General features: G+C 49.9%; 1 protein-coding gene across 1 annotated transcript in view; it reads left to right on the forward strand.

Annotated features, from left to right (window-relative positions):
• The first annotated feature begins 719 nt into the window (after positions 1–719).
• The window catches only part of SORL1 (sortilin related receptor 1), a 160,701-nt gene continuing 148,858 nt past the window's right edge, over positions 720–12,562 (forward strand). The window contains exon 1 of the mRNA XM_060160633.1: positions 720–995. Within this exon, the coding sequence (XP_060016616.1) occupies positions 720–995 (276 nt within the window). The remainder of the gene's footprint in view (positions 996–12,562) is intronic.

Raw genomic sequence — 12,562 nt, forward strand, 5'->3', positions numbered from 1 at the left:
GTATAACTGTGTGATTGTTGAGGTGTGGCGAGTCCCTTGTCGGACGTGCCCTTGCTTTTAGTGCCTCTGTGCCGGATGTATATTTACTGTGCTCCGGGCAGGGGCAGTTTAGCTCGATCAAGGGTAGTTTTGGTGCCCAGAGTTATTGAAACTGTGTGAGTTGCACCACGGGGGCGGGTTCATCTGGACTCTAACGTGCCCGCCGCGTCCTCGGAGCTAATTTTCTCTGGCTGTCCGCGCTCCCCCGGAGGTGGGGATGCGACAGGGGGCGGGCGAGGTGGTCGTGTGGCGGGACAGGAGGCTGTGCAGTCGGGAGAGGAGACCGGCCGCGGTTGAGGACGACCTCGACGCGACCCGGTAGAGGAGGCGAGAACTCCAGGGAGGACGGGCGAGCCCCACGCGACTCCTGGTTGCCGCAGGGCGCACGGGCGACGAGTAGCGCCTGCCAGGGGACCGGGCCGCGCGCCCGCTGCCTTGACTTCCCCATCCCCTCGCGGAGGAGGGGCCACAGCGGAGAAAGTGCGCGAAGGGGCCGCGGCGGCGAGCCTCCCACGTGACGGGGCCGCGCCGAGCAGAGCGGGACCCGGCGGCGGCGGGCGCAGCAGGGCGGCCTGGAGCCCCGGGAGCGGCGCGCGCGGCCCCGGCCGGCCGGCGTCCCGGCCTCGCGCTGCACATTCTCTCCTGGCGGCGGCGCCACCTGCGGTCGCGTTCGCCCGAACATGGCGACACGGAGCAGCAGGAGGGAGTCGCGACTCCCCTTCCTCTTCACCCTGATAGCGCTGCTGCCGCCCGGGGCTCTCGGCGAGGTCTGGCCGCCGACGCTGCCCGGCGGCCGCGCGCCTGGGCCCCAGGATCGGGGCTTCCTCGTGGTGCGGGGCGACCCGCTCGAGCTGCGGCGTGGGGCGCGCGGGGCGCCCCGGAGGGCGGACGAGAAGCCGCTCCGGAGGAGACGGAGCGCTGCCCTGCAGCCCGAGCCTATCCAGGTGTACGGACAGGTGAGCGGTCGGCCCCCGCCTTCCCCCGGCTCTCTCCTCTCCCTGCGCCGCCTCACCCCCGCATCCATCCTTGGCTGTCGCCTCCCAGGTGCAGGCACCGCTGGGGACTTCCCGGCTGGCGTTTGTTTTTTTCCCCTCCTCACAGAGGAGTACAACCGTCAGCACTTGAATCGCCTTGATCTTTCCTTCTTCCTGTCGATTTTAGCAAACGGATTCCAGGGCACTTGCGGGGTGCACTGCCTGTTTCCCCAGGGTGTGTGCTCACCGGTGGAGTTCCGGCAGGTATCAGAGGGGTGCAGCTTCATTTTACGTGTGGATAAAAAACGGGCTTTCTTTCGTGTATCATCAGTTAGCAGCCGAGGCGAGCACCCTGCAGATGCAGTACATTACCCAGAACCGTCAGAGGAGGGGGTTTCCACACTTACCGTTTTTAACCACAATTAAGGTGGGCAAACCTGAAAGCTTACTCTCTGGGTATAGTCCAAGCAAGAGGGGTGTGTGTGAGTGTGTGTGTGTGTGTGTGTGTGTGTGTGTGTGTGTGTGTGTGTGTGTGTGTGTGTGTGTGTGTGTGTGTGTGGGCTGAATTTTTTTTTATTTTGGACAGGAATATCCCTCATGACACTTGGGAATTTGAAAGACTGCAATAATTTGGTGGGCATTATTGTTCAGTAAGTGATTTATTTCTGTCTAGGCAATGGATTTAATTAGATCATAAGGAACATGAATTTCATTTTTATGGCAGGACTTACTTCTGGCAATTACAAACCGAGTTTGTGGGTTAGTATCAGCGCTGGCAAAATTAATTTGTCCGTGTTACTGCCTCATGAGACTCGCAGTCCTATGGTTGAGACTGACATCAGCAAAACTGGAAGGTCGGTGGGGGGAGAAAAAGTGGGACCAGTGGAGGTGGTCAATTACACGATTTCTAGAGTCAAAATATTCCCTTCAAAGTAGAAATTAAAGGATTAGTCTGAATTCTGCCTCTCTTCACTGATTTTCCTTTAGCCGTTTCTTCAAGAAATATACAGAGTTAAATGTTCAACCCTTGGAGCCAGGAAGAACGTTATAAACCATCTTCCCTATTGTGCCATTTTGTTGATGAAGCCACCAGAGCTGGGAAAGGTGAAGTGACTAGCCCAGGGTCACATGGGGCAGGGTTGCCTGCTCTTTAGTTTTTGTCTGCATTGTCTCAGTGACCTTCGAGTGATCAAATAGTCGCCCTCTCTTTATACAGTGCTTCTTAAATAACTTTTTTCCAAAGTAAAATGTATTGGTAAGAGAGGGGATAGGGATGGAGGTGAGAGGATGGGAGCATTTGCCTTCCATCCACCATCAGCTCCTGGGCAAGAGCGTGTACCAGTGGGCATATAACTGCTGGTGGGCATGGGCTGCAGGAGCCTGCCTGTTTGGCTCCCTCGTGGGTCCAGATCCTTGTTCCCTTCCCCACCCCCATCTGAAACTTCTTTTTTGTATTGTTGAAAGAAGTCAGCAAGGTCCTTGCTCCCCACAGGGATGCCAGCCTCCTGATGGAGGATGGGGGAGGGAGAAAGAGAGGCTCCCTTGTTCCTTGAGCCTTCCCCATCAGCCCAGCTCTGCTGTGGGCTTGAGTCAGCTTTCTGGGGGCTGGGAGTGGAGAGCCGCAGGAGACGATCCCTTCCGGAGCTCAGGTCCCTAACATCTATAGTCTGGGCTGCGGGAAGAGCTTCCTGGTCGCAAAAATATGCACACAGGTGCCATTTCTTCCTTGGGTTTGGTTTGTGAAAGCTCCTGGGATTTGGGGGCCAGTTAAAGATGAACTGTGTTCTTCTTGGGAGTGACTAAAAAACCCTCGGCTTTTATATTTCTGAGCCAGATTGAGTTTGGTTCAGTGGAAGGTTGGAGAACTAGCCCTGGGACTCATAATGAGGAATTCCTCCCAAGGGTGAGGACCCAGAGCAGTGTTTTTTCTTCTCCGAGGCCTCCCCCCTGTGCCATTGTTCTTGGCTGCCCTGAAGCTAATAAAACTGGGATTAACTTGAATCTGTAAGGATTTGAGTTAGATAGAAGGAGGGACTTCCCGGTCCTGGGCTTTCTGCTACAAACACTGTCTGGTGCAGACCCTTTAGACTGCAAGCACAGGAATCAGTAACTGAAGGGGTTTGGCGTGTCCCTCTTGGAGCTCTGGAGGGCCGCCCAGCTATTTGGAACAATCTTTCTAGCAAAGATGCCCATTTGCCTCTGTTTTCCCTGGGACAGACCTGGTTTTTACGTTATCCCTGATGGTTATGAAAAGTGCTGTGTTCACTCAAAAAAGTGTCAGGATGCAGACTATAAATTAGATGGCCATTCTGCTTCTAGCCCTAAGCCAATTCCCATGTTATACTCCCCCCAGTCTCTGCCCTTTAACTTTGAAATGTAAGGACTTGCCATGTTTTTCCATAGTGTCACTTGAATTCAGTGTGATTCTATATAGGGATGGGGGTGCAGATGAGGGGGTGGGGAGAGTTTTCAGCCCTGCTTTCAGAAAGCTTAGAATTTAAGGAGGAGATAAAGCAGATGCAAATATACAGGCATGGAAATGTACCAGACAGGGACAAGGAAACATGGACATGATTCACCAGCCACAACTCTTCAGTGGCATGTGAGTGGGTTGTTTGATATGGGAGGGCATGGGAGATGGAGTGATAAAGGGTCAGTGGGCTCAGACACTCTGCAGCTTCTCGCTCTCTGACCTTTGAGTGAGGTTAAGAGGATGCCTGGCAGCACAGATTAGGGCTGGAAGCAGAAACTGCCTGACGGAAGAAGCCCCAGGGGTGATGTTCAGGCCACCAGCTCCAGGGAGGGGAGCAGGAGGGCTTTTGCATCTGAGAAAGAGCCCTGTGTTGCAGTCAGTGTCAGTTCTTTTTCTCTGGCTCTGCTAACCTATGGAGTAAACTAGGCTTAGTTGTGTCCCTTCTAAAACAGGCCAGACCCAAGAAGGGGGATTCCAGAATTCCTGTCACACTGGATTTCCTCCTGATTTTATGTCAGCTCCGTGCCTCTGTGCCACCTGCTTTTCCCTCTGCCTCAAACGGTCCTTCCCCGTTTCTTTCTTTGCTTGCAAAACCCCTCTTCCCTTTTTCAGCATCCAAGGAGTACCTCTTAGTATTCCCAGGCTCTGGTGGGAAGAGTTCTTTTGAGCTTGGTAACAGCACTGACTGCCTGGTGTTCTCATTGCTTGTTTAACTGTTTCATCTCCCTGTTTGCTCCTTGAGGGCATGGATCAAGCCTCTCCTCTGTGTCCCTGGCACTTGGGAGGCCCTTAATGAATATTTGTGGACCAGCTGCCCACCTGGAAAGAGAAAGACCTAGAGGGTAGGCGGCACATCCAAGTTACAGGAAAGGTATTTATAAGGAGGACTGTCGTGAGCCCACAGTGGAGAGTGGAAGTGAGTTGGCTCAGGATGTGGGTCTGGGAGCCCTGATTTTCCTGTGCTATTTTGGGGTTTATTTTGAATGAAGAGCTGGGATTCTATCGTACAGAAGGCTCCCTTTTAGGGCTCTCATGGTATTGCTAATGGTATTGTTTCGGGGAAAAATCCTTTGGAATGAAGCGCAAAGCCTAACAGGATTTACAGGTTTATTTTCCTTCCAATGAGTTCTCTCTTCATAATTCCTGCTTTTTAGAGTCCAGGGAGTATTCAGTGTCCTGATTTGAGACTGAAAATAAAGTGTCTGTTACAGCACGAGGCCCTGAGACAAAGAGCCTCCTTTGGGGGTGGAAGACTGTGTAGCTTTAGATCTCTTTGGGGTAGATTCTTGTATGATACACTTGCTTGGGAAAGAATTGGCTGGTTGATTCTGAAGTTAGGATGTTTGACCTGTATGCTTCCAAAAGATGAGAAGGCAAAGCATTTGCGGTTTCAAGTTGGCTTCTTCTGCAGAGGCGAAGGGTTCCTTGGCGTTTTGGGTTGGCTCGATCAGGGGTGTGACCTTGAAAGACTTCCTGATCTCACTTGGCATCTCTTCTTGGGCACAGTTCTTGGCTCAGTGTCTGGCCACTGTTTAATAGCTTGCCTGTCTTGGGGCGTGGCAGGTGGAGGCTTTGAGAGGTGGAAGGGATGGGAGGAAAACAGACAGGGAACAGGAGTGAGGAGATGGGGAATGAAAAGGATGAAATGTAAAGCCATCCAGTCCCTTTATTTAGCTTTCAGTAGGTAATGCATATTTGTAAAACAATATTTGAACAGAAGAGTATGTAGTGAGAAGTAAATTTCTCTCCCTTACGTGACCCCATTCACCCAGTGTCCACGGTCATCAGTTTTTTGTACGTCCTTCCAAAAACATTCTACACATATGTAACATATATGGACATAAAATTTCAAACTTGAAATATCAGCGGCTTTCTATTATCCCCAGCCCCTGATATCATGAATAATGACATCAGCTCCAAAATATATTTATGGCATAATTACTGTCAATGGGAAGGGAGCTACCTGAAGTGTCATAGTATAAAATAGATTGTTACTTTTCCTCCGGGCCAGGGTGGGAAATACCAGTCCACTTCAAGGATTCCGGCCAGCCAGGGCCAGGAGAGCAGCATTACGTAGCCCTCTTGTCACTTGGAAAGGTGCTGGAGGGCAGTTCCCTAGAGATGTAGCGCCCAGGTTTGTGAGAACATCAGAATACTGAGATCACGGATCTTGGCTTTAACTCATGTTCTTTTAGAAAATGTCTTCTTTAGATTCTGGAAAGTGGAGTCAATAGTATGCTTAATAAACTGCTTTGAGACCTGGGATCCAGGAGGCAGATTCTAACAGCAGTGAACATCCCAAAGCAAAAAAATGGATGCTGTAGGAACATTTCATTGTCGTATTTTGGGCTGTTCCTCCTTAGAGATGACAGCCATCTTGGTAGTGTCATTGTTTAATCCGAGGGCCAAGGATGGATGGAGACAAGGCTTGTACTGTCCCCTGTAATGGACAGACACAGGAGCATGTAGATAACCTGGAGAGCAGGTAACCCAAAGAATAACCTATTTGCCTTTGCTATGTATTTATTTAGTGTTTTTTTTTTTTTAAGGATCAGTTTACCTTCCTGATTAAATTTTGCTTAGGTGAATATTAAAATGAGTTTGCATTCTTTGAGCAGCTGATATACAAAATGACCGGCCTACATGTGTTAGGGAAAGCCAGTTTGGAGTTTAGAATTTTTGATAATAATTCAGATGTAGATAATTTGAGAGTTGACCACGTAGAAATATATTAAAACGAGGTATTATAGTAACCTTTCCTCCATTTTTTTTAGGTTCAGGTGTGATGGAACGTAAAGGAGAGCTCACTGCACTTTCGTTTGCATAGTTCATTAGTATTTCAGCAGACGTGGTCTGGGCTGCAGGGCTGAGGCATCTTTGTCGAGCACAGAACCTTCCTGTGCATTCCCTAGGTATGCCAGAATCTCTTGGCACATGGCACATTCAGTCCAGCCGTGTAAATGCAGAAATCAACTTCCCTCAGTTTAAAATGAGCTGCAGTTAATTTCGACCTAATTTACTGGTTTATCGACCTGTGAACCTTGGGTCTTCGAAGTAGTGGCACGGGCAGCCTTCTAGCATCCAAGTGGCTGATGATGCTGTAAATCAGAGAAGGTGGGCGGACTGCTGATTAAGGTCAAGATTTGGATTTCCTCCCGTGTTATTGTGAGACCCTCAACTTTTTATTGTAACATGAGGCATGCTCTGAGCGTTTTGGGCTGGGTTCCATAAAAATAGGACTTCATAAGTCACATGACTTTTGTAGTCCTGAACACAACAGGGAGTTAAAAATAATTACAAAATTCTGTTTTCCACTGCGTAGTTGTTAATAATCATGGTAACATCCATGGTTGTGTCACCGCTTCTGGCCAGGAGCTGGAAGGGTTTATCTTCCTGACCTCGTGTCAGGTCTTCTCTTCAACGGATCTTCCCGCCATGACGGAAATATTCTGGATCTGTGCTGGCCAGGGTGTCCACTAGCCATCTGTGGCAGTTGAGGCTTGACATGTGGCTGGTATGACCGAAGAATTGAATTTATTTTCCTTTCATTGAATTTTCATCGAGTTAAATTTAAGTTTAAACGGCCCCATGTGGCCCTTGGACAGCATAGCTTTAAGCGGTTGTGTGAAGTTCCCTTTCCCAGTGGTGGCAACTGGTGCTTCACCCGGGGGAGAAGCTTGTAGCCACAGCAAGGCCTGTCTTTGTTTCCACCACAAACAGGGGAGGGAAAGCGAGAGTTGAGGGCTGCTGGCTGCCAGGTTGAGTGTGGGGAAGACCCTGGCCTTTCTTTCCCGGGTAGGGCTGCATCAGGGGGTGTGGTGGAAGGTGCCGTGGGTGCCCTGTTCATCTTAGCAGCTGCCTCTGCACAGCTGTCTCCTCCCATCAGGGACCTGGGCACTGAAGGCTGACCTGTGTGCCTTCACTTTTGCTGTGGCTTTGCCCAGACAGCCCACGCGGCCCGGGCGGTGTGCAGACCCTGCGCATCTGTTTAGCCGAGAAAGCTGTACCTGGTGCCTTGACGTGGGGGCCGCCTCCCCACCCCCGCCCTCCGCTTCCTGGGCTCACCTTGTCTTCCCTCAACGCAGCCAGGTCTGTCTTCCGTCCCTGCAGCCCTGGAGGCTGGCGTGAAGACAAACAGTGTGGGCGTGGGCGTGGGCGTGTGGTCTTCATCACCGCCTGGGACCCCCGCCTCCCGCCGGCCCTCTAACCCCGCCCGCCGCTGCAGCTGCAGGCGCTCGGCTCGGCAAATTGGGACCCTTCACCATGATTTATCTCCAGTCCCCTGAATTAGATTAAAAACACCACTACAAATTCTCAGAAAGGCAGGCTGATGTGATTACGTCCCAAATTGGAGTGGCAGACAAGGGCAATAAAAAGATGTACTTGTTATCTTATATTCGTGTTTTGTGCCGTGTAGGGACCAACGTGTGGTTTATTATCTATCTCCCTCCCCCTCCCTTTGTTTTTGTTTTGTAACCAATATTGCATCTTTTATTTAGAAAAGAGAATAGCCTGTTGAATAGAAACCCTCTGCCCCCAAATAACTGAATTGAAGGGGGGAAGATGGCTGGGTTGATTCTTCCATAAATAAATGAGGGTTTGAGCCAATGGGTGGGTCGTGAATGGAGATTTTAATGTGTTAGTTGGGGCTGAGGTGAGATCCAGTCTACTTTGATGGTCTGGGGAGCTGAATAGTGTCAGGGTGAAATTCTTCACTCTTAGGAAACCTCTGTGTCCAGAAGAAATTGGGAGAAGCTGGTATAATCTGATGGAGCTTGGAGGGCCGGGGTTAAAAATAACCCTGGAGTAAAAGCCAGTTTAGGGACTGTCTCTGGGGAGCCTGGCGTGGGTACATCTGAGAAGAGCCATGTATGGGGGAGGGGCCCAGATAGTAAAGGACTCTATTTCTCTGTTAGCCCAGAGGATACAGGCAAGACGTTTCCATGTGGGTCTATGCCAGGGGCCTGGGGAGAAGACCTGCCCCAGGGTCCCAGCAGAGGAAGCTGCCCATGGCAGGGAGTGGGGACAGCGGACAGAGGTGGGTGGGTGGGGCCTGTGAGGCTGTTGGAGGGTTTGGAAGAGACTTGAAATGTTTTAAAGCTGTGCTCCATTAATTGGGTAACATGAGACTGTGTACCTATAACTTACCTCATCTGTATATATTTAGTTCCCTGAAGTTCTCTGAATAGTTCTTTAAAAAAAATCCTGCAGTTAACTGTGCACGTAGTTTGCTGGACTGGGCGAGATGTGCTGCTGTGGAGGTGATGCAGGGGTTCCTGCAGAAACAAGCCTCGGACCTGGAGAGGGGAAGAATTCGGGAGTGGATGTGGAGAGCTGGATGGAGGAGAAAGGCTGTCATCACAGGGTTGGGGAGTTAAGCTGCGTGGGGGTGGGGCCCGAGGGGCTTCTGCCCTCCTGGTAGCAGAGGCATCTCACAGGACTGAAAGGTTGACCTTGCTGTTGTGTTTAAACCACTGGTAAGGTGAGGTCTCGAGGCGTTTGGTTCTGGGATGTCATGTAAATATTTTCCCCTTGGGGCGAGGGAGATGCTAGAAATCAGTGCCACCTCTGCGTTGGATGGTTCGTTGGAGCCTTGGGAACCAGAGCTTGGGTTTCCCCAGGTTTCGAATCTTGGTTGTGGAGTGAGGGGAAGGCTGCCTGAGCGCAGGGCTTGGCCACAACTGTCTTCTTTTTTTAAAATAAATTTATTAATTTATTTATTTTTGGCTGCCTTGGGTCTTCGTTGCTGCACACGGGCTTTCTCTAGTTGTGGCGAGCGGGGGCTACTCTTCGTTGCAGTGTGTGGGCTTCTCATTGCGGTGTCTTCTCTTGTTGTGGAGCACGGGCTCTAAAGTGCAGGCTCAGTAGTTGTGGCACACGGCCTCAGTAGTTGTGGCTCACGGGCTCTAGAGCGCAGGTTCAGTAGTTGTGGCACACGGGCTCCATAGTTGTGGCACACGGCCTCAGTAGTTGTGGCTCGCGGGCTCTAGAGCACGGGCTCAGTAGCGGTGGCGCACAGGCTTACTTGCTCCATGGCATGTGGGATCTTACTGGACCAGGGCTCAGACCCATGTCCCCTGCATTGGCAGGCAGATTCTTAACCACTGCGCCACTAGGGAAGTCTCCACGACTGGCTTCTGAGCTTGACCCGGACGTACAGTGTTTCACCAGTTTATGTATGTTGTTACTTCCTGCTCTCAGGCCTCAGTGTTCCAACCCTGATGCTGCTCATGGTAGTTGTTGATATGCTGCCATTTTGTGAAGAATATGGTTTATTTTGGTATAAAGACCATACCAGTAACAAGAGGAGATAACGTTTTAGCATTTTGAAGTTTATGAAATATATTCATGGATAAGATCTCTTTTGATTTGAAGGTGAGCCTTATTTATTTATTAAAAAATTTTTTTTTTAGCAATATGAAAGGAAGTCTTTATTTGTTTTCTAGGGAGGACTAGTTGCCAGGATCACTGTTAAAGACTAAATCTTAATAAGAGACATACATTAAAAAAATCCCGGCACATATTTTTATTCTGTAATAATTTTGTCTCTCTCCCCTTTTGACATCCCTAAGAAATCCACTTTGCCAAAGAATAACGTTCCCCCTGCAGAGCTTTTCCAGTACATGTCAACACAGTGAATTTTCCCTCCTTTGTTAATAAAGCAGAAGTATCCAGGGCACCTTCTGTGGCCAGGCTGGTGGGCAGCTGCGATGTTGCTGCCATTCTTGTTGGCAAGACCCTGAATTGTGTGGCTGTTGCTCATAGGGTGGTAATGGTTCGAGCAGAACTTTCCACTGGCTCTGTGGTGTCACACATCTTCAGGGAAGCCTTATTATTCTTCTCAGGTCACAGATGAGTATCTTGAGGCACCAAAAGGCAAAGGGACATCCCCCAAGTTGTGCAGCCCATCAGTCGTCGAGACCAGGACTCAAACCCAAGCCTCTGACTTGTCTCAGATTTACGGTGGCACCTTTCCCTCTTCTAAATATTCCAGTGAAAGCCTTGCTTTCAGCCGGGGGTCCAGTGGCTGTGATCTCTTTTGTTCCCCCTTCAAAACCTAGAGAGCTCATATAATGCCACCCGTTCCTTGGCTCTCCTGGCTACACCAGTTTACTTTTAACTTTTCAAATTTGTCAAGTTCCAGGTCCCTGCCCGTTCCTGGATTTCGCTCTGTTCTTCCTCTGGATCTGTCTTTTCTGTTCTCCATCCCTTCTGCCCTGGACTCCTCCCTCTTCATCCTTGTGGTACCCACTGGGGGTCTTGTCTTCAGTGCAGCCCTGCACTTGGTTATGCCCCCCCAGGCTCCCACATTTAACATCTGTAAGTATTATTCATGAAATTAATTGTTTAACGTTTGTTTCCCCTACTGATTTAAGAGTCATGAGGCAGGACCTAGAAGTCTGCTGTTTTTTTAACGCCTAGTAGAGCACCTGGTATGTAGTAAGTGCTCAGTAAATCTCTACTGAATGAATGAGGTGGGGGGCTATTTATGGTGGAGCTGCAGAGCCAAAGTGGAGGGTCAGGGAAAGTGGATGTTCCGGAACCATCCTACGCAGGTGAATCCTGATTTAAGGCTAGTCCTGGTTCAGTGTGTCCAGCAGCCCGTAAACACCAGTGAGGGGCTTGCTGTGCTCTCAGTGCTGTGTGCCCCACTCTGCGGTCCTGGGTTTTAAGGCAGATGGAAACCCCATCTTTCTTTGGGTTTAACCCCATCTGCAGGGTTTGGAAGGTGGTTTAGATGTTCCCTGAGGTTCCTTCTGGCCCAGATAGTTTCTTCTTTTTCTTACTTGCCAACTGGTGAATTAAGGGGTGATTATTTTCATGACAAAGAGATTTTTCACAGGTTTTTTTTTTTTAATAGGGAGCCCTCCCAGAGCAGCAGAGCGGGCTATTTGCTAAATGACAAAGTGGGTTTCACCAGGAGGGAGTGGCAGATAGAGGTGGATCCTACTTGCCGAAGATTAATCAGAACTAAAGTCTCTCCGAGCTGATACTGTAAGTCAGGAAGAGGCATATAAATAAATCTAAAGAGAGCTCATTACTCTAGTTAAGGAGATTATAGTGAAAAGCTAAGTTTTTTAGTCTGAGGTCTTTCTCCCTTTGTTTCTTTGTCTGTGAAATGGGCAGCCCGCATTGATCAGAGAAGTAGTTAACGAATTCTCTGGGTGAAGCATCAGTGAGATGAGTGGAGAGGCCAGGACAGGGCCTCTCTGAGCAGGGAGCTCTTAAACTAGATTTCAGCTCTCCTTTGGAGGTGGAGAGTCCAGGGAGGGAAATGAGCTTACTAAATATAGTGGAAACACAGTCTCAAAAGGGGACATGGAGGGGCGATTTGCATAACCAGCATTTAGGTCGTGCAAACAGATGGTCTGAGAAACCTTGTTATGCTTGGACCTTGCGTGTCTGTCTTTGGTTTCCTCAGGTCCATCCTGCAGTTCCGACGATTTAGCAGCTACGTCTGTCCTTGCAGCTGAAGGACAGGATATTTGTTTTATACTTCACTGTAGAATTTTAAAGATGCTTCTTTGTATTTCACTGCTAGTGAGGCAGTGGAATGAACCAGGCTGCCTTATTTGTCCTTCTCATCCTGTGTTCTGGAAAGAAGGAGTGGTGAGGACTACAGGCTGTGGGTGTCTAGGACATCCTGATCTTTGGGTTTGACCAATTTGAGAGACGTAATGGCAGAAGAAATGAATGGAGATGGCATGAGACCCCGTGCATTAAGGGCCCCCATCCTTCTGAATAAGACTCAATGACTACAGATTTTGGTGGGTTTTATTGTAAATTTCTTATTACTTGTCAGACTTGTCCGCTGATTTCCCCCAGAAGTGCTCTGTGTACTCTTTTTTTTTTTTTTTTTTCCTGCGGTACGCGGGCCTCGCACTGTTGTGGCCTCTCCCGTTGTGGAGCACAGGCTCCGGACGCGCAGGCTCAGCGGCCCTGGCTCACGGGCCCAGCCGCTCCGCGGCATGTGAGATCTTCCCGGACCGGGGCACGAACTCGCGTACCCTGCATCGGCAGGCGGACTCTCAACCACTGTGCCACCAGGGAAGCCCCCTGCTCTGTGTACTCTTGA

This window comes from Lagenorhynchus albirostris, chromosome 9 (assembly GCF_949774975.1).
Source record: "Lagenorhynchus albirostris chromosome 9, mLagAlb1.1, whole genome shotgun sequence".
In the NCBI taxonomy this organism is placed as follows: Eukaryota; Metazoa; Chordata; class Mammalia; order Artiodactyla; family Delphinidae; genus Lagenorhynchus; species Lagenorhynchus albirostris.